At 43.5% G+C, this 27,444-nt stretch overlaps 1 protein-coding gene and 2 long non-coding RNA genes across 7 annotated transcripts in view; 1 reads left to right on the plus strand and 2 right to left on the minus strand.

The window, feature by feature from the left end:
• LOC142016129 (uncharacterized) overlaps positions 1-8,841 on the minus strand; it is a 28,244-nt gene extending 19,403 nt beyond the window's left edge. Inside the window, exon 1 of the long non-coding RNA XR_012646303.1 lies at positions 8,513-8,841. This is a non-coding gene — a long non-coding RNA (uncharacterized LOC142016129). The remainder of the gene's footprint in view (positions 1-8,512) is intronic.
• A 9-nt stretch (positions 8,842-8,850) lies between these two features.
• LOC142016128 (multiple inositol polyphosphate phosphatase 1-like) overlaps positions 8,851-27,444 on the plus strand; it is a 47,259-nt gene continuing 28,665 nt past the window's right edge. For all 5 annotated transcript variants that reach the window (XR_012646301.1, XR_012646300.1, XR_012646302.1 and 2 more), the window contains exons 1-4: positions 8,851-9,539; positions 11,493-11,690; positions 14,499-14,596; positions 22,019-22,152. Coding sequence is in view for 2 of the 5 variants with exons in the window: in XM_075000346.1 (XP_074856447.1) it covers positions 8,957-9,539; positions 11,493-11,690; positions 14,499-14,596; positions 22,019-22,152 (1,013 nt within the window). In the remaining 3 variants the exon portion in view is untranslated. The remainder of the gene's footprint in view (positions 9,540-11,492; positions 11,691-14,498; positions 14,597-22,018; positions 22,153-27,444) is intronic.
• LOC142016130 (uncharacterized) overlaps positions 23,369-27,444 on the minus strand; it is a 40,987-nt gene continuing 36,911 nt past the window's right edge. Inside the window, exon 4 of the long non-coding RNA XR_012646305.1 lies at positions 23,369-27,166. This is a non-coding gene — a long non-coding RNA (uncharacterized LOC142016130). The remainder of the gene's footprint in view (positions 27,167-27,444) is intronic.

Raw genomic sequence — 27,444 nt, forward strand, 5'->3', positions numbered from 1 at the left:
TCTGCCTTGAAACTGGTGGTCAGGCACCTCCTTCTGGCCACTCTTGGAAATGACAAGGATTTCTTCCACATCGTTGTTCTCTCCCTTTGACAGGTCTGCAGCTCCTCCGTCATCCCTGGAACCACAGTGTTCTCTGTGTGACTTGGCCATCCACTCTTTGAGGGTAATGAAATCCCTTTTCCCTAGCAGTTCTAGTCAATCTTCCCTTCTGCTTTCTCAGGGCCATTCTCTCAGCGGCTGGCAGGTGAACCCTGCTCACACTTTACTCCAGGTTCCAATGCAGGACCCTCAACTCAACAGTGCAAAGCTTTCCTCTCTTAATTCTTACTTTTCCTTCCCCAGAGTGCTTCCCCTCATGCCTGGTTCTGTTTTTCTCTAGATGTACCAGCATCATGACACACAACAAAAGGGTACTGCCTGCTTTCCTTCAGCACTGCCCAGTAGCCTCCTGGCTCATCACCACCCCAAGCTTTACACTGGCCCCACCTGTTCCTGCCCAGCTGAGCCTACTTCTCATTAGTGGCATGTTCCAGCTTCCTCCTCCAGTTGTATGCAGTGGAGTTAAATTAGTGTTGTCTGTACCTAATAAATACAAAGTGCTTCCTATCTGCTCAGTGTTATACCTCCTTTCTTTTAGAGGGCTTGGGTTTTGTAAAATGATGCATTTGTCATGTAGCCACAAAGTTTTATAAATGAGGTGTTTGGTTTTAGAATTTTCCTTGTTTTAAGCAAATTTCACATGTTGCTTTGTGTAGATAAATGGGGAAATGGGTTTTTGTTTTTTACTTTTTTGATAAAGAAGTTAGAAAAAAAGTCTCCACAGGAAGGGGCTGGTCTGGTCAATAGTCACTTTTATTGAGCCCCCACCTCACTCACTGCACAGAGGACATGGCTTAGGACATAGGTAATGAGACATGCTGTAAATTACAGACTACCATTAGCTCAAGAACTGGAAGAATTGCTGACATTCATAGCATAGTAAATATCAAAGTACCAGTAATCAGGTCTAATGCATCTAGAATAACTACCTAGCCTACAAGGTCACAGTTCCTAAGAGGTGAGTCACTGAATTCCGCTGGGCCTTAGCTCATCTGAAAAATGGGGTACAGCGTTACACCTGTCAGTGACCAGCTTCGGAGTGCTTGGAAACGCATATTAGCCCATTTTATAGTTGCAATAACCTGAAAATTTTATCTAAACCATGGTAGTCTGGTGCACAGGTTGTCATAGTAACATTCTAAGCTCTGCTACAATCTTAAACTGTTCATTGTTGCACCAGTTGGAAATTTCACCTGTATTAATTCACCCTTGATGAAGACAGTAGGAAAATGGAGCAGTAGGTGTTTAAGAGAGAACTCCAGATTTTACTAAGTTTGGAAGATGACAGTTAAGATTTTATCACCATGATGTTTGTCCTCAACTAGATCTGAGAAGGCTGCAATTTCTGAAATGTATTACCATTCCTGCCTCTGAAAACTGCCTCCTGTGCTATAAAGCGCTGAAAGAGCTAAGAACAGATCTCACTAAATCTAATGGCTGGGTCTACACTTAGGCATGTTAATGAGCGGGTTTGTAAGATGCTAATGAGGTGCTGCAATGAATATGCAGCGCCTCATTAGCATAACAGCATCCGCAGCAATTCGAAAGTGCGGCTTTTCGAATTGTGCACTGCCCATGGAGATGGGACCTTCTGAAAGGACCCCCCCCACTTTCAAAAGCCCTTCTCCCCATCTGGTGATCAGAAGAAGGGCTTTCGAAAACTGGGGAGGCAATTTTGAAGAGCCGTGGCTGGTGGCATGCTAATGAGGCGCTGAATATGCATTTCAGCACCTCATTAGTAATCTTCAAAATGGCCATTTGCATGGCCATTTCGAAGATTTGGGCTAGTGCAGACGTAGCCATTGTGTCAGATTCTGACAGACTTCAGTAGGGAAGGGAGGCTTAAGGGAACACAAGCATCTGAGTTCACCACAACACTTTTTCCTCACTTTCAGGGACAAGTGTGGATATTGTTAACCTGCCTGGCAAAGGAAGGGATGGCATAGATCAGAGAAGATATCCTGTGGAGGCAAGGAGTGAATCACAAGCCATTCTCCCTCTAAATGGAATAAATGGAGGGTAACAATTGATCTCTGGCTTTGTCTACACTTCTAAAATTAAAGCGCTGCCACGATAACACATTACAAGTGAAAATATGGCCACTGCAGGGATGCTGAGAGGCAGCTCTTCCAGTGCTCTATGTAATCCTTCTCCATGAGGACCATAGCTAACAGTGCTGGGAGCCTGTTTACACTGATGCTTTACAGCACTATAACTTGCTGCGTTTGGGGAGTTAAGGGGTATTTTCACACCCCTGAGCCAAAAAGTTGCAACACAGTGAAGTGGCAGTATAGACTTAGCCTTAGTGCTGAGGACCTCAAGAACTATTGCATTTTGAAAAACCATCAGACAGTAGATTGGAGACACTCTTTTACACTGGCTGACTTTTATGTGTATTACAACAGAAGTCTACTTGTATACTGCAACGAAGGGTCCTGTGGCACCTTATAGACTAACAGAAAAGTTTTGAGCATGAGCTTTCGTGAGCACAGACTCGCTTCATCAGATGCTGGTCATGGAAATCTGCAAGGCCAGGTATAATAAGCCAGAGCAAGGCTGGGGATAACAAGGTTAGCTCAGTCAGGAAGGGTGAGGCTTCCTGACTGAGCTAACCTTGTTATCCCCAGCCTTGCTCTGGCGTATTTATACCTGGCCCTGCAGATTTCCATGACCAGCATCTGATGAAGCGAGTCTGTGCTCACGAAAGCTCATGCTCAAAACTTTTCTGCTAGTCTATAAGGTGCCACAGGACCCTTCGTTGCTGTTACAGATCCAGACTAACACGGCTACCCCTCCGATACTCGTATACTGAGTCACACATTAATGAAGGGCTTGCTATGACTTCAAGAGAAGAGATTAACAGGAAGGGGTGAACACTGAGGCGTGGGGAGGGAAATCCTGTTTACGCACAAAGAACAAGGGATGGATCTAACATATCTAGAGTGCTTGAGCTTCCTTTACCTGAACTAGCTGTCATTATCTGGGTCTCATGAAAAGAGAGTGCCAGCCATCTTGACTGCAACACTCTGTGAGAAGGATTTTTGGGGAAAGAAGTACCCCTCATTTTACAAGAGTGTGTTTATTTGCTGACTTCAGGCTCTAGAATATGCATTAGAATTTTATATGTAATTATTTGTTTTCAATATTTCTGTTTGCTGTTATTTGAATCTGTCCTTTGTTAAAACTTGTTTTTTACTGAGAATGTAAGTATAAGTGCTGTGAATTAAGTAGAACTGTATTTTGATGCACAAATGGTAAGCTGCAGTGTATTCTCCTTTGGGGACTGCAAATATGGCAATGCTATGTGCATCCAGTGGATAAGAGGCTGGATACAACAGAGGAATGCTCAAAGAACTCAGGCTTTGGAGTGTGCTGGCATGAAGGTCAGGAGAGCACACTTACACTGCTTCCTGGGCTCTAAGAAGACTTTTAGGTGCAAGGTATGCTAAATAACAGCAAAGAACACTAAGAGTCAGTAGCGGTGACTGTAAACAAACTTTATGGGGCCATGGGAAACTTGGCCAAACCCATGGTAAGTGGACTTCTGACTAACTAAAATCATGCTGGACCACTGATGGTGCCAGACAAGAAAGGTTCAATCTGTACCACCCAACTCCAGAGAAAACAGGAGAGAGAAAGGCAGAAGATAGAAACAAAAAGAAGCAACCATTTAAAGGATTTGGGGGAGTGTCACTTGGAGACAAGAAAAAAAAATAAAAGGAGTGATTGTCCAAAAATTTCTCTCTAATATCAGTGGTGGGAGAAATCAAAATTTAAATTAAAATTCCTAAGCAAAAAAACCCTAGGTTGTAAATAAATACTTTGAAATTAGATGCTGCTTATAAAATAAAACAAAAAGACAAAGTAAACAATGTTGAAATCTGTACTGCAATGCTAACTCCTCACATAGTCCAGAGTTAATAGTTGTTTGTACAACACTGAATAATGACAGAGAGGTAGCTGTGTTAGTCTGTATTCTATCAAAACAAAACAGCAGTCATATAGCACTTTAAAGACTAACAAAATAGCATATTAGGTGATGAGATTTCAACCACCTTTATTTATAGAAGAGTAGGCTGAGATCCCCTCTGGCTCCACGTGAAAAGTGGAGATAATCAAGTGTTTTTTCTGGTGATGACCACAGCAGGAATTAGAGATAAACTGCAAAATTATTACACACAGACAAATCCAGGTTTTCATAGGGAGTACTTGTGTAATTAAAACTAATCAAGTGCATAAATAGCTGGATGAATTGGGCCCCAAAAGGTAGAAATAATTTTATTAAATTGACCATGCTACTGATTTGTGTTTGTTGTATTGACCTAACATAACTTGTCAGCATGTGTTGTAGTTCTGTTCAGCAGTGAGAGAATTTCCCAATTCATCTTAGCTAATCAGTGTTCAGGTGTTTGTTGTAGTTAGTTCTTTTTTGTACACAGCTTTATTTCTGCCTTGTAATCAATGAGCAGCATTAGTTCTGTCAATAGGGCTTGCCATGGGCTATCTCCTTTTGTTCTTTCATTTCCAAAGTTGCCTATACAGCAGCACTGCTTTCTCTAACATGGCTTTGTGCCATATTAGCTTGGATGTGTCATGGGGGACGTGTAACCCATACATCTCACCAGTGCTTTTTTTTTGTGCCGGTACTTGCCAGTACCAAACACTGGCACCTCAGCAGCCTCAGCTGTGGGATTGCCTGGGTGGGGTGGGTGCAGTGCAGGGTGCTTGCTGAGTAGCAGCTCCTCTTTTTATTTTTTTAAACAGAAAAAGGACTGCATTTCTCTTAACCAAAGTCTTTCATTGCTCAGTGAGAAGTTTGTGACATGTAGCTTATAGACCTAGCTTTACCATTTCTTTCATTTAGCTGTACCAGAAGGAACCTACAGGCCTGTATTCTGGAGGGTACTGACTTCAGTTAGCATAAGTCTTGAGACATACTAACTTTGGCACAAGTAACTAGCATAACGTTTCCTAAGTTTTGGAGAACTTGGAATAGAGTGTTTAATGGGGAACGTATCCATAATGATGACCACCAATCACAGAAACATGAGCTTGGATATTTCAGGATGGGAACATCTGCAGATAACTAACTACAAGAGTGACATAGCTACAAACTGACATATAATAAAGGACAATAAAGGAAAAGGACATTAGTATTATATAGAGTTATTTGTTATATTTCCAGGCTGAACCTCCTTTTTCCTGTGTTCTTGCCCCTGTTACTTCTCTCTTTAAGTGTCTTTGTTTCTCTGTCCTTACTGGTATGTGTATCCCCCCCCAACAGCATAAGAAATTGCTTTTGTTCTCTGTTCCCAGGTCTGTTCAAAGACAGGTGTGTGATGTAAATAGGGTTTTAAATATTTTAAAAAAATTTTCAAATGCTCAAACCCCTCACTGTGGGAGAGTTGAAGATCTGAATAATGATGCCATGGAAGGCTGTAATCTGAGCTGAAGCACTGCCTCCCCACAACTAGATGAAGGGGACTACTGACTTTATTGCCCTGCTTATGCAACTGAAGTCAACGGAATTCTATGTCGCGACGCATGTGCCCTCCCAGTTTAGAGTGCATCACTGATGCCTAACAAAGATAGTGGCTGTACAGGTTACACTCTTGTGTAGAATCACTATTCAAGTTATCCAAAGATATTCAGGGTCACTTACCAATGAGAGGAAAACTGCATTCCTAGAATTTCGACGAAGCTAAAACAATTCTTTGCAGTTTACAGTTAAAACTGTTGAATAAATATGAAATTAAAGCATTTGGCTTAGCTCATGTTTGGTTAAGGAAATATATGTCCGAAAGAAAAATTGCTGTTTACCACATAGAAGGAAGGGTGGGACAGTAATAAATGAAAAAAAAAAAAAAAAAGAAAAAAAGAATAAAGTAGGAGGATGTCTGGCTCAAAGAATAACTAATGAGATAAAGGGAAGTTTTTAAAAAGGCCTCTGACTGAAATGACTGCAGATGTCAAATAAAACAAACAGAATCTATCTTAGAAGAAGCCAACATCAACATTCCTAAACTCCTAAGTCTTAATTTAAGGCCTACCTGAACCCAGCTGAAAAGAAAAAGCAATTGACTACCAGGAAAAAGGAGAGGCCTTTGGGAGAGGGGGAAGAGATGTAAATCTTACCTATATTATGACTGGAAGTAAGAATGAACTGTTTCAGATTGGTCATTAACTAAAGCAATAATTGGCTATGCAATTTGTTTGTTGAAGGGTGTAAAAAGATTTCTAAATTTGAAGATTCTTTGTTAGATTCTACCTAATCATGGTTGAAAAGGCAAGGATGAGATGTTTTCCCAAGGCTTGGCCTATTTGTAAGTACACTGATCACATCCTTATGAATACTTTCTTACAAAATTGGGCATAGTAACTGCCCAATCTTTAAGCTGTTTAACATGCTTAGAGCAATTATGTGAAATAGTATTTGGCTTTTGATCTTAATGTAGGAATTTATGGTTATATTAATTTTGTGGCAATGTCCCTGTGTGAGTGATCATTCTGAAATATTAATATTTCCAAAAATAACTTTCAGTATTTTGGCTCTTCTGCTGCAAGGAAAGCCATAGCCCTCTGGAACATTCCCACACAACACATGTGCTGGGATGTTCTTGGGCTCCACCCCTCATACCTTCTTTTCTGAAATATTCCCAATATTTATTTGGTGTATGCAGTCTGGTGAAGCCAAGTTAAAGGTATTATCAACTGTGTTCAAGAGACCAAGATCTCCAGGAAGTGAGTCATTTTGCGCTCCCTCAACATTGTGTGTCATGGTTTGGAGCTGCCCACAATGGCATACTGGACTGTCTCTGAAATGCCACTGAAGCACAAATTCCATGTTCAGTATGAAAGTGCTTCAGAATGGCTCAGTTGCCTTTGCAGGAAATCAAACTAAATATGACATCGAGTGGGGGCTAAGACAACATAGCATTTCATCACTTTCTCTTCTGATGATAAAGCTTGCTGCATGTCCTCTAGTGGAACTCCCTCACTTGCTGTAATATGACAAGGTTTCTGGGCACAGCTAGAGAAATTAATCCAGGGTATCTTTGCTTAAAACCAGGCCACTTACAGCCCCAGGCTGGGATTTCCTTATCACTCAGGCAAATCCAAACAGCCACAAAAGTACCTCTTCCAGCTTCACTGGCCAGCCAGAAGCCACACAAGCAAACCCAGAGACTTCCCAGATGTTATACCAGCACAGAACAACCCCAACTCAGATGAGTGGTTCTTAAAATCTTTTTCATCAACTGCATACAGATTCTCCTGGGCCCCAAAGGGTCCAGCCACAGCCCCAATCAATATATACTTTGATCTTACACAAAATAACCCTTCTCCTACCATCCTGCTTTAGTGGATGGCCATCTCGGCCCGTGTCAGGAAGAGTTGAGGAGCTCTCACAACACTGAAAGCATGGGTAAGGTGTGATAGGATAAACAAGTAATGGGAAAAGTGCAGTCAGAACCTTATTTAGAGGCTCTACAGGAACTGGAAAAGGGATTGCAGCCTGATGAGCTCTACACAGATGTATGTCAGAGTCTCCTTCTCGCTGCAGAAAGGATAGGGTGTCAGAATTCCTTGAAGAGCACCAGGTACACACCTGCTTTCACGACTCCATGAAAGAGCTGCCTGCTAATATCCCCAATGACCATTTAACTAGAGTTGAATAAAGACTGGTCTACTGGAGCTGCCTATCTGTCATAGATGCAGTAAGTACCACAGGACACAAGGGCAAGGAAGTAGATGGTATCCATCATCAGAGTATGCAGATGTTGTCTATATGCAGTCTGTACCTGAACTATCCAGATGGTGTTTGGCTGACTGGTGCTGTGTTGGGCATAGCCAGGAAAGCTTGTAGGGAAAGGGCCTGACAATGAGCTCCAGAGATCTAAAATGATGGGTGAGAGGGAGTAAAGGAAGAGAAGCACTGGGTAAGGCTGCCCTCATCCGGAACGTGCTAAAGGGAAGCACAGAGGGGACAACCCCATGTCCTGTCCAAATGCAGTGAAGTCCCACACCATCTGTCAGACCACAGTCAAAGAGTTCTCCAAGTCTGCTGTTCCCAAAGGAAGACCCCACCACCCACTCATGAAGGGGTAGGCTGGATGGCAGAGGTTCTAAAAGGAGATCCCCTCCTTCTGCAGCTGCTATGGACCTGGCCAATGAAACCAGCTTTTGGTCCAGAGGATGCCCACTCAGCAGCAGGGCAGCTCAGAAAAGCTGGAGGCCTTTTTCGGTGTAGATAAGCACTGCAACCCTAGAGAATGACGTTAGGAACGTGGCAGGCTGAGGGGCGAGCAGCATGAGCTGGGGGTGGTGGAGAAGATAGGGAACCAGGCAGTGCTAGGGAAGGGAGCTGGAGCGCCTTTTCCAAGCCTGCATTTGACCCCTTGAAGTTTGAACCTACCAGGCCCCCGCATAAGAAGGGGGATGGGGGTTTTCCTCCTCCAGTTCTCTAGGCTGGAACCAGGCCTCATCCTCCGGCTGGCGAGTTCCTTCAAATGCCCTGGGGCTCGGGTTTGCCCGAGGGGCTGTGACGGGCAGGAGCAGCAGTTAGGGCCTCTCCTCTCCCCAGGGCCCAGCAAACCCAGGACGGCTGGGGAGGGGGTCGGCTCGCAGGGTAGGCGGGAGCCAGTTCTGCGGGCGGCCCCAACACCACAGGGCGCTAAGGAGGCAGCTACCACCCGGGCCTGGCTGGGCCCGGAACTGAGGCAGCGGCTGGAGGCGGAGCCGGGGCGGAGCGTAGCAGCCTGTTCCCGGCCCGGCACGGCCCCGCTGCAGAGGCTGGCCCGGAACCGCCTCGCAAGGCTCGTTTCGCGATCCGCACAGAGCCGCCACTGCCGCCTTCCCTATGGCCAGCTGCTGCCCCTGCCCCTTCTCGGGGCGCCGCTCGCTACTGCTCCTGCTGCTGCTCCGCGTGTGCCTCGCGCGGGAGGCGGCAGCCACCACGTCCCACCTCAGCGGCTATTTCGGGACCAAGTCCCGGTACGAGGAGGTGAACCAGCATCTGCTGCGGGATCCGCTGTCCCTCGGCCCACCGGAGCCGGGGCACCTGCTGCCCTCCGCCGCCTGCGTCCCGCTGCAGCTCCGCGCCCTCATCCGCCACGGCACCCGCTTCCCCACCGAGAAACAGATCCGCAAGCTGGGCCAGCTGCACCGCCTGCTCCGCGGCCAGGCGCGGGCCTGCCCCGCCGCGCAGCAGCTCGCGCGCTGGGACATGTGGTACCAACCGGACATGGACGGGAGGCTGGCGCCCAAGGGCCGCCTCGACATGGAGCGGTTGGCCCGGCGCCTGGCTGCCCGCTTCCCCGGCCTGCTGGCTCCGCAGCGCCGCTTCGCCTTCGCCAGCAGCTCCAAGCACCGCTGCGTGGAGAGCAGCGGCGCCTTCCGCAGGGGGCTCCACCTGGCGCTGCACTCGCAGCTCCCGGCCGCAGGTAAGCGGGAGGAGGGGGCAATGTTCCCCTCATTTTTTCAGCTGCCCGGGGAATAAATGTTATCATGCACGGATGTGCACCACCCATGGACAGGACGGGGCTGCTGGATCCAGGCACGCTCCTGATAAGCTGGGTTGCCCCTGACTCTTCTGGTGGCTCTCCAGCACTCAGCTTACAGGGCGTTCCGGTAGGTGCCCTAAGCACTGATGGGAGGTTCTGGGGAGTGGAGAAAGTAGGGTCCTGGCCGGGGGTGGCCTGGTCCCCTGGTACAAACTGTTGGCTTAGGTACATGAAGTAGAGCCCTGCCTGCCTGGCCTGTGAACAGGGAAAGTGATACTCTGCTTGGGACATATTTGGTGCCCCAAGACTCAAGTGAAGTGTGGCATGCAGAAACACATAGCCCAACACACAAACACACACGAGGGAAGGGGGCCTGGTACCCACTACTGCATAACACCAGGGTGGGCAACCTGACTGGGTTGGGGGCCACTGACCCAAAGAAAAATAAATTGGTCATACAAGTGAGAAGCAAAAAAAAAAAATCCCTCAGTGACTTAGTTTCAAGCTGCGGGGTGGGAAAAAAAGCTCCTGTTATTTCTCTTACATGCCAGCTCCAGAGCTGGGGGGTTGGGCAGATCTAGGGATAGTACATTTGGGCTCTAGAGTGGGGCCAAAAATGAGGGCTTCGGTGTGGGAGGGGGCTGTCAGGAAGAGGGCTTGGGTTGTGGGGTGTGAGTGGGAGAGAAGGTGCAGGAGTGGGCACGGGGGGGGGCTGATTGAGAAGAGGGGTGCAGGTGTGGGCTTGGGGTTTGGCAGCCTGAGGGGGAAGCGGGGGTGCAGGCACAGGATGGTGAAGTGGAGTCTGGGCAATGGGGGGAAAATTTTCTCCAGGCAGTGTAGTGCTACTATCCCCCAACCAGGGAAGGGTTTGTGGCACAGGGAGCTGTTTCTTGCCCCTGGCAAGCAGAGCACATGCACCAATCCAGTCCTGGCTTGGGTGACTCTGGCCTGTGAAGCTCAGGGCTCCACACCATTGACCGTCTAGTGGTCTGGATGCTGATCCAGGCAAGCCACTTGTTGGGGTTCCCTATCCCTGGAGTAAAGGAAGCCACCTTTTTCTGAAACAGCTTTCTGTAGGCTCACTGCCCTTGTCTTCCCACTGACCTCTCCAGCCATACAGACACGTAATAAAATTGGTTTTTAAAATTATATAATAGGCAGAGAAGAAAATGTTTCCATTATAGGGTAGACGAACTTAAAAATAGTTTGGTTAGCATGGTTCTCAGTAGAATCTCTGTGCCTATCTGGGAAAGAAGTTTAGAGCCCTGCTCGAAATGCATACAGTTGAAGCAAATGCAGGTTTTTATTTTTTTTAGGCTAAGCCTAAACTAGAGAAATAAGTGAATATCAGGTATGCAGGTCTAGCTTACGGCATTTGCGTAGCTAGAATTGACATACCAGAATCAACTTAGTTCCCTAGAATAGACTAAGTCATTATACTCTTCTGTCCGCTTCCCTTACTCCACACAATAGCATGGAGTACAGGGGTTGACTGTAGATCCCAGACAGATCGATTTTTGCACATCTCTACCTAACATGCAAAATTAAAATCTGGAAGACCAATTAATTTCTTAGTTAAGAAATTTAATTATAACCTTTGTAACATCTTGTTTTTGTTATCAGTTGGAGTATCTGACAGGTTGCTTCACCATTCAGACCCCAGACCAACTTTTGTTTAAAACAAAAAACAAAAAAAAAACTTTTTTTTTTTTATCTGAAGAAGTAGGTCTGTCCCACGAAAGCTCATCACCGAATAAATAATTTTGTTAGTCTTTAAAGTGCTACATATCTGCTGGTTTGTTTTGTAAATCTGTCAGAGAATTCTTTAAAATGTTGTGTTTGTTTTTGTGTGTACTGTAGGGTTTTTCCATTAAAAATTGGTTTTCCTTTCAGACATTGAGAATGAGAAGACTGAGATTAATGACAAATTAATGAGATTCTTTGATTATTGTGAGAAGTTTGTAACCTGCGTAGAAGAGAACACTACAGCTATGTACCAAGTAGATGCCTTCAAAGAGGGACCTGAGATGAAAAGGGTTTTGGAAAAAATTGCAGCTACCTTGTGTTTACCAGTGAGTGATTTAAATGCAGGTAGTGTATTTATTCTGTGTTTTGATTTTTTAATATGTGTAAATGTTGTTTGCTAGTATATTTTCAGATAGTTATGAAGAACAAATAGTTAAAACTGCTCTTTATTGGCTTTTGGAAAAATTAAGACAGCACATCATTTCACTAATTGAAAAGGGCAACTTTTAAAAATGACTGTGTTTACCAAAGCCAAAGTGGGTAGTGTACCCTCATATAAATCTGACAAATACAAAGTTACAGAGATCCAATTTTAAACAGTTTAACTGAGGATCCTTTTGGGGAGAAGGACCAAAGATATAAAAGAACCCACAACTTTGGATTGCTTTTAAGGAAAAATAAAAGTAGTTTAAAAAACTTGGTGAGGTAATTTTAATTTTACCAAAACACACACACAGTCTAGTTTTATTCCATTTTGCTAGTGTTAATTTTAAATTCTTAAACACATTATTATGGTAAAGAATACTAATTGTTGGTATGCAGTCACAGAACCTACTGTAGAAAAGCTTTTCCCATTTATCCCACAGATCATGTTAACTTGACATAGATTAAATGTCCATACTTCTGAAAAATTTTTTCTCTTGAGGATCAGGCACAGCACATAATCCAAGCCAACATGGATTCACCAAGGGCAAGTTCTGCCTGACCAATCTGATTAGCTTCTATGACAAGGTAACAGGCTCTGTGGACACGGGGAAGTCAGTGGATGTGATATACATTGACTTCAGCAAAGCTTTTGATACAGTTTCCCACAACATTCTTGCCCATAAGTTAAGGAAATATGGATTGGATCCTTGGACTATAAGGTGGATGGAAAGCGGGCTTGATGGTCGGGCCCAACGGGTAGTGATCAATGGCTCAGTATCTGGATGGTGGTCAGTTTCAAGCGGAGTGCCGCAAGGCTCGGTTCTGGGCCCAGTGTTGTTCAACATCTGTATTAATGACCTGGATGAGGGACTGGATTGCACCCTCAGCAAGTTTGCAGATGACACAAGACTAGGGGGAGAGGTAGATATGTTGGAAGGTAGAGTCAGGATCCAGAGTGACCTGGATAAGTTGGAGGATTGGGCCAAAAGAAATCTGATGCAGTTCAACAAGGTGAAGTGTAGAATCCTGCACCTGGGGCGGAAGAATCCTGGGCATTGTTATAGTCTGGGGACCGACTGGCTAAGCAGCAGTCCAGCGGAAAGAGACCTAGGGGTTATGGTGGATGAAAGTCTGGGTATGAGTAAACAGTGTGTCCTTGTAGCCAAGAAGGCTAACAGCATATTAGGGTGCATTAGGAGGAGCATTTCGAGCGGATCTAGAGAAGTGGTTGTTCTCGTCTATTCAGCATTGGTGAGGCCACGTCTGGAATATTGTGTCTAGTTTTGGACCCCCCAGTATAAAAAGGATGTGGAAGTGCTGGAGCAGGTTCAGCGAAGGGCAACAAAAAATGATTAAGAAGCTGGAGCACATGACCTATGAGGAGAGGCTGAGGGATTTGGGCTTGTTTAGTTTACAGAAGAGAAGACTTAGGGGTGATTTAATAGCAGCCTTCAACTTCCTGAAGGGGAGCTCTAAAGAGGAGGGTGAGAAACTGTTCTCAGTGGTGTCAGATGGCAGAACAAGGAGTAATGGTCTGAAGTTAAAGAGGGAGAGGTGTAGGTTGGATACTAGCAAAAACTACTTCACCAGGAGGGTGGTGAAGCACTGGACTGTGTTGCCTAGACAGATGGTGGATTCTCCATCCCTAGAAGTTTTTAAGTCCTGGCTTGACAAGGTCCTGGCCAGGATGACTTAGCTGGGGTTGATCCTGCTTGAAGTAGGGGGCTGGACTAGATGACCTCCTGAGGTCCCTTCCAGCCCTATGATTCTATGATTAAACTAAAACTGGCTTAATGCAGCAAATTTTTGTTTTTCCACATTGAAGCTCTCCAGTTTTACATTCCATTGTCTATGCTAATTTGTGTAGAAAGTTACAGTTAGAAAGCTATAACAAAATACCTAAGTTATGTTTTTGGTGCTATTGAAATACCTGAAGAATTCCTAGCCCTGGTACCTGCAGCAGGTTTGTAAGTGGAGAAATAATTGCTCATATAGGAATGATCAGAGTAGCTGGCAATGCATTGTACCTGTTTAATAGCGCATTTTGTGCCAGCCTATGGGGTCATTCATAGAGAAGAGATTTCTGTAGTTAGTCATCTGTGGCTTTTTTTTTCTACCTGAAACTTGCAAGGAACTTAGTTGGACTGACTATCTTAACTCAGACAAGATGTGCATCTGTTTTTGCTGTCTAATACTCCAAGGGAGTAAACATATTTTTACCTTCATATCTCATAATCATCATCTACAGTTTAATAATACATACATCAGCTGATGTGAATCACTAAACACGTCATGATTACACTCCCATGTCCATGCCCTGTCAAAGGCTTACAATCTAAGGCAGTGATAATACAAACATTTGAGTAGTCCCATAGTGCAAAATTAGAGCCTTATTATATGTTATGTCATTGTTTCCCAAAGCATGGTACACATGCCACTGGTGGTACATGAAAGGATTTCAAAGGGTACGCAACAGAAAATAAATTACTAAAAATCAAGAGGTAATCACTGGGATGGTGCTGGGAGAGGGGGTATGCCAATGTGGTCGAAGTCCCGAAAGAAGTGCATGAATGTTCTAAGTTTGGGAAACACTCTGTTACGTGTTTGAGCTGTGGATTGCATGTTCTTTTATATTCTTTGTAACAGGGGCATGATGTTGGGAATGGGTTTTAGAGAGCAAATAACCTTAACTGTTGTCTATCACGTATTTATTTGGATTTATTACAGATTTGGTTCAAGTTGCTTTTTTTACCTGTTCATCTGAGCTCTCTATTAAAAATGTGAACTCTCCCTGGTGCTCACTCTTCAGTGACGATGATGCTAAGGTAGGTGTTTCATGTATGTCGTGTCATGTCATTAACTGTGTATAAAGTTGTTCTGTTCAGTTTTGCATATTTATGTGAATAGTTTGTTACAGCGATAGTCTTAGGAAAAAAAGCTTGAATTTATTTAGCTATTTATTTAATATTTACAATATTAAATATCATGAAACGTGACTTACTACACTTATGAATAAAGCAAATCTGGGCATCAGTTGGAACGTAAAGTGACAAATATCAGTTTTTCTGTGTAATGTGGCGAGTCATTAGACTTCCAGATGAGAAATGTTTTTCCTCTCCCTTGTCTATTAGACTTCACAACACGTGACTGGCCAAAATACGCAAATGCTTGTCTTGTTTGGCTTTTTTGAAGTGGGATAAGGATGAACGCATGAAACATGCTGAACTTATCCTTTACTCTTGTGAAACAATGACCCAAGAAAATTAGTGACAGCAACTTGTAGCAGCATTCTTAATAAAAATTAGGTCCTGTGCACTGAATTAGATGGGGTCTTTTGGAACAGCTTGTGCTATCATGCAGTTAAAGGCTCTTACTGTAACTAAACACAAGAGACAGCTGTAATTTTGCATTTGCCTACTTTTTACTTTATAAAATTAATATTTGTTTAAAATAATTCATATTAAAAATCAAATTAGGAAAAAGTGAATTCCATCATATTGAACCATATTGACTCACGTGATTGGTGAGCAGCATTAAAACCTCTAGATCCACAGCACAGACACGTGCTACTTGAGCTAATGGAGTCACTGGTGGTAGGAGGTGGCCTTTGTCTACTTGGAACACCTGCTAGTAGGAGATGGGCGTGTTTCACCAATGGATTTCCCAGCTACTAGTTGATGAAAGAATGGTGAGACTCAGAAATCATGATTTCTGTTCCAGGTCCTGAGGAGAGGGTTGTCTAGTGGTTAGACAATTCTTTGCCTTCCCCCCCCAACCCCTTCTCAGATTGTCCTAGTTTCTTTCAGCTCCTCTTTTTACAGCACGATAAAATTTAGTCTTCAGATTTGGAAGGAAGGAACGAAAGTAAAAACAAACCCAAAACAACAAAAACCCCACAGAGAAAATATGTGTAAACTTGCAACAAAGGCACAGGATTTGAAGTCAGGAGATTGGCATTCCTCTTTTGACCCAGCTACATACTTTTTGAGACTTTCAGCTTGTCTTTCTCCACTTGAATTGCCATATAAGTAAATTAGAGTTAATATACTTGCCTAACTCCCAAGATTGTTGAGAGTAGCTAGTGTTTGTAACACATACTTAGATCTTTTGCTAGAACATGCTACAGTACGTTATTCATGCCACAGAAAAATATTCTATTGGAATTGGAAGAGCCCAGTACAGGGTGATGACTGTGTTTCCTAACGTTTCTCAGTATGACTCCATATATAATAAGAATGCGTATGCTTCCATCCCCTCTATTTAAGTTGTTAATACTATAGATGTATGCAGGAAAGCTAACTGATAACTTACATTGTCAGAGGAGTTCTGGTCTAATGAAAAAGTGAAACTCACGTTGTGTCCATGCTTCAAAAGGATGCAGTTGTGTAGGGTAATTTAGACCTACTCCTCAAGAGAAAACAAACAGATTTGGCTGCTGGGAATTTCAACTGTCTTTTCAGATTATACTGTGTGTCTGAGCATTTTTTGGCATGATTGGCCTAACGGGACAAAGGGCTATTGCCTTGTGTTTGCAATGGTCTTTCAGAGGTTCAGTTATTTCCATAAGTTCGTCAGAGATGGCGGGCCCATCACCGAGGTGTCTGCCATGCATCATGCCTGAAGAAGTTCTATGGCCTGTGTTAAATTGATTTTAATCAGAAGTAGCGTATCAATGTAAAACTCTTAGCACTTAAGGCTAAGACCTTTGCATGGGAAAACAGGTGTGTACAAATGTGTTATTGTCATTGCCCAGTTAGCGCAACTTGTCCCCTTTATTATCCCAGTGTAACATTACAAATAAACACACTTGTTATTAGCCCATTTTAGGAATTTAGTGGCTTGTAGCTTATCCAAATGCATCAACATAAATATTTAGGAATAGTGTATATTTATTTCAACATTGTGTGTAAATGTTTGACAGTAGTCCTCTTTTGAAAACCTAAGTTTTGATAGGATGCAGAAGACAGAAATAACAAAGGAAAGGAGTTTTAAAATGAGAACATGGGTTTGAGTATAAGATGATGATGTTTGTTTCCTGTGTTTGTACACAAACTCATAAGCTATGTCTACACTAGAAGCACCTGTCAACAGAAGTTACCGTTGACAGGGAAATCTCGACAGTATTCTGTCAATGGGTTGCATCTGCATGCAACTTTGCTCTGTCAACAGAGAACTGCCAAGCTGCACTGTCCTCTGGTGCCAGAAAATGGAATGGCAGCTCTGCAGAGAGGGCTGCCCAGCAACCCAAAGCTCTCTCTGTCGACAGAAGTGTCTACACTGCATGTTTGTCAACAGTACTTTGTCCAGAGATTGTTATCCCTCAAATTTTTGAGGGATAATACCGTCGAGGAAAATGCAGAGTTTTGTAGAGAGAATGCTTTAAGCGTGTGGATGGTCCCTGAATTATGTCGACAGAGGGCCCCTTCTGTTGACAAAACTCTGTAGTGTAGACCCAGCCATGGAAATGTAGGGCTGGAAGGGATCTCATCTCTGTGCAGCCTGCTCTTAAAAACCTCCAATGCTGGGAATTTTGCAGCCTCCCTTGGAAGCCTATTCTGGATCTTAACCATCCTTATAGTTAGCAAGGTGGTGGTTTTCTTTTTTTTCCCCCTAATAATTAATCTATATCTCCTTTGCTGCAGATTAAGCCTATTTCTTTTATTCTCCTTTTGGTGAATACAAAAAACATTTGATTACTATCCTCATTATAACAAACCCTTAACCTACTACAAGTCTCTTATCAGGGCCTCTCTCTGGGATTTTTTTTTTAAACCTCTCCTTACAGGTCAATTTGTTTCAAAGCCTTGTATAACTGGAAAGTCCAGAAGAGAGCAACAAAAGTTTTCATGTTCACTGAAATGACCAGCATAGAACATAGTATAAGTTGTACCTCCCTAGTCTGGCATCCTTGGGACCTGAGTGGTCCTGAACCATGGATTTTTGTTGGACCAAGGGAAGTTAATGCCTGGCCCTATCTGCTCACTGGTCCCACCTCTGCAAGCTCCCCAGATCTCTGCTTGTTGCTCCCTGCCATCTCCCTGGACATGGCTCCCACTGCAAGACTCTCAGCTGGCTCTTGCTCTGGGCTGCTGGGGCTCTCTTATCCAGTAACTGCTGTGGTTTAGATAGGCCACAGATGTTGCTGGGCAAGAGAGTTACAGATTTCTGGGGTTAAACCTGTGTTCCAGTTGAGACTTCACTAATGTCAAGTAGAAGAGAACAATTGCTTCCCATGTTGTACAGATGATATTGCTGTTAATGCACACCAGAATGATTTCAACATTGCATGCAGTTGGACCGTAGAGTTGAGATGTATTTAACTTCTGATCTACTGCAACCTCCAGCTCTTTTTCAGCAGTACTGTCACGTGAACCATTTATTCCAGTCTGTGCATTTGATTGTTCCTTCCTAAGAGAAGTACTTTGCATTTATTTTTTATTGAATTTCATCTTGTTGATTCAAACCAGTTTTCTAATTTGTTGAGGTCATCTTGATTTATAAACTTGCCCTCCCCAAGCACTTTCAACCTCTCCCAGCTTGCTATCGCCTGCAAACTTTAATTCCACCCTATTATCTAAATCATGGATGAAAATACTATATGATACTGGACCCAGGACTGATCTAGTTTGGATTCCCCTAGATGCACTCTCCCAGTTTTACAGCAAACCAGTGATAACTGCACTTTCACTATGATATTTCAACCAGTTGTGCGTCTCCATTACAATAGTTTAATCTAGCCCACATTTCCCTAGTTTGAGTGTGTCTGTGTCGAAAACCTTGCTAAAATCAAAATATATTGTCTTTACAGCTTTCTCCCTTATCCATTAGGCCATCAACCTTGTCAAAGAAAGAAATTGGGTTAGGTTACCATGATCTGGATTTGTCAGGAGTGTCCTGACTTCCTTATAGCCCTATAACGCTTCATGTGCTTATAGCTTGGTGGCTGAATTATATGTTCCAGTATCTTTGCATTGAAGTTAGGCTGATTATCTGTAATTCCCTGGTCCTTCTTTGTTTCTTGTTTCAAACATAGGTTCCATGTTTGTCCTTCTCCGGGCTTGTGGGACGTCACATATTGCCCAAGGGTTGTCAAGCAATTGCTTCATCTGGTTCCTTAAATACACTAGGATGAATTGCATCTGGCCCACTGACTTAAATAATCTAATTTACCTAGATACTCTGTACCCTTCTCTTTCCTTGTTTCCATTTTTATTCCTTCCCCCTTGTTCATATTACTTATATTGAGTAGCTGGTTACCATTAATGTTTTTAGTGAAGACTGACACAAAATGTATATTTCGCTTCTTGTTGATGACATCCCAAAAGCTGTTATTAGCTCTTTGGTAAATAGAGGATCTGTGGCTTACTTTTTTTTTTTTTGGGGGGGGCGTGCTGTTTTTGTCCTTTGTTAGTGCATTAGCCTTCCTCATTTTGTTTCTACATGCTTCTGGCTGTTCTTTTGTACCCTTCAACAGTTTATCCATATTGCCACTCTTTATGGGATTCTTTTCTAATTTCTAGTCGTTACAGAGCTCCTGATGCAGCCATATTGGCTTCTTAATATTCCTGTCTTCATTTCATGTTGGAATCATTCTCACTTTTGCCTTTAATACGGCCTTGAGATACTTTGAGCTTGCTTGAACTTTTTCTCTTAGCTTTTTTTCCCATGGCACCTTAGCTGCTGGTTCTTAATTCGTTAGTCTGATTTATTTTAAATCAGTTTTCCTTGTCCTGTTGCTCTTATTTGTTTTGACTCATAAAATTTATCATTCATGATCACTTTAACTTATATTGCTTCCACCTTCAGGTTTGCTAGCAGTTCATTCCTGTTGGTCAGAATCAAGCCTAACATGGTGTTAGCCGGTGGCCAGGTAATGTGCGGTGAGGTACTCCCCTGGGTCCTAAACAACCCAGTTTTTTACTGTTAGAGCAGGCAGCTCCTAGCACACTCACCCACGGCCAGGCTGTAGTAACCAAACGGTTAAAGTTCCTTTTGTTGTGCCGGCTGTGTTGCAGTGACAAAAGGGTTAACAAAATGGTTAGGCTTGGATCTTAACTAGTTACAAGTTTATTAAGCTACAGTTATAAGCATGCGGTTACAAAAGGCTATTGTTTACTTCTTATATGCTAGCAAAGTACAGGTGTTTACAAGTTACGTTACAATCCAATACAAAGATATCTGTTATCATCTAACACAATGATATCTTGATACTAGTTACAGAGCTCTAATTCTTTAGCTGTGCACAAAAAAAAGTCAGAGACCTAGCATGGGTGTATCTTACCCTCTCTGCGTCTCTCGATACCAGCGTAGCCAAGCCGGATCGGTCACTCAATTCCGCGGAAAGACGAATACGAGGTTGGGCGTCCCCAGTAGTGGACCTCGGGAGGCAATCACCTGACCCGACCAGCAGGAAGTTGGTGGAATGCACTCAGTTAGAGTTCTGCTGGACCCATCTTTTATACCCCTTTTGGGTTACGTATTCTCTTTCTTATCTATGGTGCCAGATCATACTGGTCTGTCTTTGTGACTCCAGTTTGTTACAAGGGCATTTCTACTTAGTTTGCACTTGTAAGACAAGAGATAAACAATTTAGGAGTACAGGACACTCTTTTGTGCGGGCGGGGCACGTCCCCTTCTGGGTGATTGTGTGTGTGCATCATATTGATCAATGCCAGCTGGGGTGATTTCTGAGGGGTCCCCCCCCTCTCATGTTGACAGTCTGGCCTGTTAGCCTTCTAGCTGTACTTTCTGCTTCTCAGGGTCACGATAAGCTAGCATATCTGGGCCTCAATGAGGGCATCAAAGACTGTGCTGTCAGCAGCCATTTCCGTGCCCTGTGTGCTCCTCAGTGGGCGGGGGGGGGGCAACGAGCAAGCTGGCTTGTAAGGGGGAGACTTTGTCTGGCTACACATGGACACTCTCCTGGTTACTTACTTCACTTTCTAGAATTGAAGATTTCTGGGTTGTTAGTCCTCCACTACCACCAGATCGTGTGTTCTGGATATTTATTTGTTCTAGAAATGCCTCAGCCGCCCCATCTTCCTGATTTGGTGGCCTGGTGTAAACTCCCACCCTGGGTTTTGTTTTGTTTTAACCCCTTTTCTCTGCATCCAGAGACTCTCAATAGATCTGCCTCTCATTCCTTTCATAATAAGTTATTATATTTTTGAAGTATAATGCAACACCATGCTGCTTCTTCTGTCTCCCTCTCCCCCCATACGCTTCACAATTTTGTGTAGATGTCCAAGATGTTGAGCAGATTCCCTGTGTGATTGTTTTTCCTCTTTGGTCTCATGACCCCATAGTAATTTTCCATGCCTTCCCCAAACATCTGTTCCTCTCAGAAGGTCACTTTTTATATATGCTTCTGGGATTTTATCACTATCTCTCTTTAAACCTAGTTTAAAGTTCTCCTTACTAGGTGTGTGTCAGATGATTTCTTTCAAATGCATGTTTGCTTTATTTTGAATGGCTGACTGTGAGAATAGCACTGATGTATGACAATGTGCTAGGGATCTATGGTGGGACCTGGCATGTAAATGGGAAGATGTGGGCCAAAGGAAGAGCCCACAGACATGATGAGAGTAGGACAGGCCAACCAGCCAGGCAACGTGATAGCAGGTATGGTAAACCATATGCCAATCAGATAGTTTGGAATGTCACAGTCTGTATATCAGAAGAACTGAAGTATTGATGTCTTTGAGGAATCCTTGGGTCTTCAGAAGTCTGCTGTAGGGCAAGGGAGGATATGGGCGCAGGTTTTTGGATGATAAACCATGTTTGTGTCCAGTGCAGCTGCCTTGCATTTTGGGAAGCTGGGCGGGCTCAGCAGTGCTCATGTTATCAGGTGGGACTCATTTCAGCAAGATATGTCCTGGAATTAAGATCTTTCAGTTTATTCATTTAGTGATGCATAATACTTAAAAACAAGGTGATAAAAGCCATAAAAATTCAGGAAATTGCATTACTCTTCTGCTTAAAGCTTTCCCACAATGCAAAGGCTGATTCAAGTGTGACATTAGCAGAACTTGTAAACTAATACTGGAAGATCAGAAATCAGTGGATATTTTTGTTTGTTTTTAACCCTGAGACAGAGAAATTGGCATAAACATTTTTTTAAAGAAAGCTAACCAAACTTGCCCATTTTCCTAAGAAAGCTGTCAGTGCCATACTATTTGTATGAGTGTTTTCATGTAGAAGAAGTAAATGTTGTCTTTTTTGTTACATGTTTTTAAATTTCATTCTAGGTATTGGAATACCTGAATGACCTAAAGCAGTACTGGAAAAGAGGATATGGGTATGATATAAATAGCCGTTCCAGTTGTATTTTATTTCAAGATATCTTCAAACACTTGGACAAAGCCATTGCAGAGAGTAAAAGGTAAAGCTTTTTTTTTTTTTAAATTGCTTTTTAACTTCAACCTTCTGTACTTCATATACAGCCCTAATGGGGTGGACCTGGAACTTGGATAATGACTCAAGAATTAAATCATTGTTCAGGCTTGATTAGGATCATTTAAGGAACTAATTCTCACTTACTTAATCAGGTGATATTAATTCTTCATGCTGCATCCTGTTTAGTCATATCAATATGCGTGAATGGCGTTTGAGTCAAAAGTATTTATATAATCTGGAGGCAGTTTCTCCCCGTTTTATGATCTCCTTCATTCCTTCTATGAACAAATACCTCAGTGGGTTTAATTCAAACATTTTAAATTATATTTTTAGTTGATGCAAAGCTTTGCAAGTTATAGCACACAAGAGAAACATTTGAAGAAGTTTACAGTGTTTAGCCTGGGCTGTGGGGGTTGTGCTTGTATGAGAGGCCAAGAAACTTCTTTTCTGCACTTTCTGCATTTGTCTAGAGCAGCCCCCTCCTCCCTTCTACACCCTCCCCCGCCCGGCACCATCTAGTCCCCACACCACCACACCACAAGGCTAGCCCCCGCCCCACCACACCATGTCCCGTCTGTAGGGAGAGGAGGGCTGTGAGCTCCCACCTTGCGTACCAATAAAAATTGGCTTGTGTGTCACCCATGCCCGGGGTTGCTGACCCCTGTGCTGGAGGATGTATAAATATAGAGCAAAAAGACTGCCCTTGCCCAGAGGAGCTTAATCTAAAGACAACCCCTGTGTTCGATTTTATTTCCTCCCCCCCAAAAAAAAGTGTTATTGGATCATTTAAGACATAACTGATTAGCCAGTAACCAAGTCTGAAGAAATGAATCATCTTGATTTAGGCAGTATTGATGTTCTGTACTAGCTCGTTAAGACCATAATTTTAAGGGCTGTCAGGTTGTTAGCTGACACTAAAGGGGTGGCTGATCAGGATAGTGCTTAGTGCCAGAAGGAGTCCCTTTTACATCCGAGTCTTTAACTGCTAGGACAGGCAGTCCCTTCACAGTGGGCAGCCAGAATGGCTGACAGATGCCCCAGGAGTTTGCCCTTTGGCAGGTGGCCAGACTCAACGCCCAGTTTCCAGCACTCTAGCACCACTCACCCTAAGGTGTTAATTAGCCAAAAGTCAGCTAGGGTTCTTTGGTTGTGTATGGCTCGATGCAATTACTGGAGGAGTCAGGCTTAGCGTAGTGGTTACTATGATTTATTACAGTGAAAAGTTTAGCATGTAAGAGGTGTAAACTTACAGGTAATTTAGATTATTAAATTTACCTTTAGTTACAACTTAACTTTAGTTACAACAACAACAGCGACACAACCTATTAAATGCACGCAAAATAATACATAGCAGGTATAATTCTCACCCTTGCATCATCTGACTCCAGCGTTCCCAGCGTCTGTCACTCGGGAAGAAGAGTACGAGGAGGGCGTCCCCTTACCTCGGAGGCAAAGGCCCATTCTAACCAGCAGGTCAGGCAATTGCAGCTCAGCTCATGTCTGCTGCGAGGCCCTACTTTATACCCCTTGGGTCATGTACGCATCTTCCTTAACACCAGTTGTGCTGGTACATCTCAGTGATGCCAGTCTCAAAAGGTGGTTACTAGATTAATTTGCATTTGTTAGGTGAAGGTAGCCGAATGTTAGCCAAATCATTAAGACAGAGCATTCTTTTCACGTGGGCATAGGATTCCTCTTTTGAAATGTTATGTGGGCGTATCACTATCAGTACTGTTCAAGGGTAGCCCAAGGCTCCCAGCTCCAGGAACAGCCTGTTACTCCCTTTGTTTATTCTTCTGTGTTTCCCATGGTTTTGATGACTCATCACATCTGTGCCTTGAAGTAGTTACAGTGAGAGGAGAAGGTGGGTAGGGGTTTGTCTGGCTACATTCCACCCCCTGATATGCCACATCGTTCCAGGATGCAAGGTGGTGGTGGTGCCAGAACCTCTTGCCCTCCTTGGAGGAAACTAAAATCACCCTACAGGACTAGCCTGCTCAAACGTTTTGTGATTGAGGGACTGGTTAGGATCGCTGGACAATGCCATATATTGAACTTCTGCAGGTGAGCTTTGCTAAGGCAATTAAGTGTTTAACAATACAGAGAATAATACAAAAAATAATTAAAATGGTTATTGCAGTATTAATAATATAATGTAAAAATGGGGTTATAGTGAATCCTAAATGCAGGGCTAGCCAATCTAGCCATGAAGTTATTCCGTCTTCTGCGACAATGTGCAATAACTTAACTGCATCCTTAATAGCAGATACATCTTGTTCAACTAGTCCAGACCGATTTACATAAAAGCAACAAGATTTATTAATGACAGCACATACTCCTCCCCTGCTGGGCTAAAACAGCATCCAGAGCTACTCGATTTTGTAAAGCAAAGCGAGCTACTGATTGTATTTGCTCGTTAAGCAGGCCTCGTGCATGGGCAGTGTGATTTAGTGACTTTTCCACCTTCTGTGAGACATTAACTAATGCCTGTCGGAGCTCTGCTACTCCAAGCCAGGGTAGGAGTGCATGGGCAAACTGATGAAAACCAGTCGGCCATTTAACAAGGGGGTTTTCAGCTCTGGCTTGCCTGGATGCTTGATGTAAAAAGCTTCCAAGGTTGGTTATACCTGGAGCTGTAATATGTGGGTGTACTGTAAGTCCCCCAGGGACGGCATGTCCCAATGAGCATTGACCTCACCAGTTTACTGGGAGGTACTTACAGGCTTTGCTCCCACAGATGAAAAATAGGCCAGGCTCCCTATCTAAAATAAGGGAATAGGGTCCCTTAAACCACCCCTTTTCACCCATTCTTTTCTTTGGAGCATTGTAGGCGGCCCAGTAGCTATCATTAGTGACCGCACAGTGCAAGGAAAGCAGTATGTCCTGTAAAATTTGGCCTGTTTGGAAGAGACTAGTTTTAGCACATTGGCTGTGGTACAAAGTATTGTTGGTTACTAGCATGGGGTTATACAATTGCCCAGTTCTTAAAACTGGGAACAAAGAGTTATTGTACCATGCTTGGCTCTCGGTATATTTCTTAAAGTTCAAGGGGGCAATTGTAGCATTACCAATATCATAGAGCAGCTTGCCACCGAGGGATACGTTGATGATGATTCCCCAGCAATTTAGATAGTGCATTAGAAAATGAGTATCTTCCTGTACATAGAGGTCCCATGATTCTAATTGCTCATTAAAAGCTGCGATGTGGGTGCACTGCTGATCCTTAAGCCATCCTCAATACGGACCAGTATCATTCTCATTCTCAAAACAGATAAGGTAAACTTCCCGTGAAACTCCCGAGATATATTCCAATGGCTGGCTCCATACCGTGGGTTGCCAATGGTGATGCCACCCCCAGTACCTCCCCCCAGAGTTATTCCGGAGGTTGTGGTGTTGAAGGTTGCCATCATCAACCCACGATGGTTCCCATGTGAAAATGTCACTTTTGTTCCACCAGTCATTTATGTTTAAGAGGAATGAATTCAATCCCGATTCTGGTGAAGGAGTTTAACAGGGTGCACGTCCAGCAATTGGAGGCATTGACGGCAGTGACGATGGTTTGAAGGGCATCCTCTAGGGGATGCTTAGCAGTAGTGAAAGTCGATGAAATAATAAGAAATAATATAACAAGTCCAAGTCCAAATAATTTCACCATGACCTTTACCGGCTCTCAAACCAGGACTTGCCACAAAACGAGATTTAAAGCAAACAAGGAAAACTACAACTAACACCACTGCAAATAATATAAAAGTTAAGTCCTTGAGGGGTTTCCAGGTCCAGATAGTTGCTGCTTTTACCCCACTCCGAGGACGTAACATTCATGGTCATCACTTTACCTTCGTTCCAGGCAGTCTTTTGCTGGTGGATCTTCACACAGACTCAGTCTATCTCCTGGTTGCAGCTTATGGTATGGCTCAGTTGGGGCCTCCTGGAAAGTATCTTTGACCTGTGAATGATAGGACTGCACACACCTCATAAGTTCCTGATAATACCTAACTATGCTTCACATTTTTTAAAAGATTTACATTTGGGTAGTTGAATGAAGTTAATTTGTAACTGCAGGAATGGTTCTAAAGGCAGAGATCTGTTTGCCAGAACTGTCTTTACAGGTTTGCCCACATTGTGGGCTTGGCAGACAGGGCAAGCCAGACAGTAGTTTGGGCCACTTGGGAGAATTTGGGAGCAAACCAATTTTGTCTGAACAGCAGTAATCCTCCTCCTGCTTCGCTGTGGTGCATGCAAGATAAGGGAGAAGGACCTTGGGCGCAACCAGGCGGCCATCCGGGGAGCGCCAAAGGTGTTCAGGATGCCAGCGATGTTCATCCAGTCTCCAGATGGTCTTCTCCGAATTTAGGGCCTGATCTTGGAATATTGCAATATCAATAAGAGTTGTGATAGGAGACTGGGAGTCTGTAAAAATAGGAAATAGTGAAGTGGCCCAAGAGGGGAAAGGGCTGCAACGTTAGCTGCTGTGTTAGCCAAGGCATTTCCACATGTAACTTTATCATGAGCAACCTGATGGGCAGCACACTTAGTAACTGCAACAGCACATGGTAACTGGAAGACATTTAATAAGGCAGCAACATATGGACCATTTTTTTTTTTTTTGTGAGCCCATGTGTATTTTTGTTAACTTACCAATATAGACGACTTGACAATGCTATTAATAAGGTAGTAGTAGTAGTAGTAGGCATCCTTCAGTCTGCATAGACTATGGATCGCGCTGTTTATAGTTTCAACTGAGGACTTCATTTACAGCATCTACTGTGACTATGAAGACCCACACAAGAGTGACAGTCCTTGCTGCATCTCTTGCAGATGTGGTGGATGTCTGGCAAGTCCTTAGTGTGCTTTCTGTGCACTCGCTTCTCCTCTGCTAGCTGTCTGATCTTCATCTCGCCCTTCTGAAGGCCCTTGTGTAACTCCTGTCTCCATCTGCTGCGGTCGTCTGCTAGTTCTTCCCAGTTGTCCAGCTTGATGTCTACCTCTCTGAGGTCTCACTTGCAGACATAAGCACAAACATAAAATAAAAAAACACATTCTTTGTTTTGAGAGAAGGTTCACGATGTTTTAGGTTGTTCTTCAGTAAATACCAGTTTTTCTGTGTTTCTGAAAGACAAAAGAATACTTTTCTGCCCCCTTTGGGGTGGCAGGTTACATCTTAGAATACTCCATTTACAAATATGGTTAGTTCTTTCTAAACTTTGCAAGCTACTTACTTTGTATTTTCACCAGACACTTCAGAGTTAAGGACTTACTCACTTACTCTTTCCTGCTA

This window comes from Carettochelys insculpta, chromosome 7, assembly GCF_033958435.1.
Source record: "Carettochelys insculpta isolate YL-2023 chromosome 7, ASM3395843v1, whole genome shotgun sequence".
Classification (NCBI taxonomy): domain Eukaryota; kingdom Metazoa; phylum Chordata; order Testudines; family Carettochelyidae; genus Carettochelys; species Carettochelys insculpta.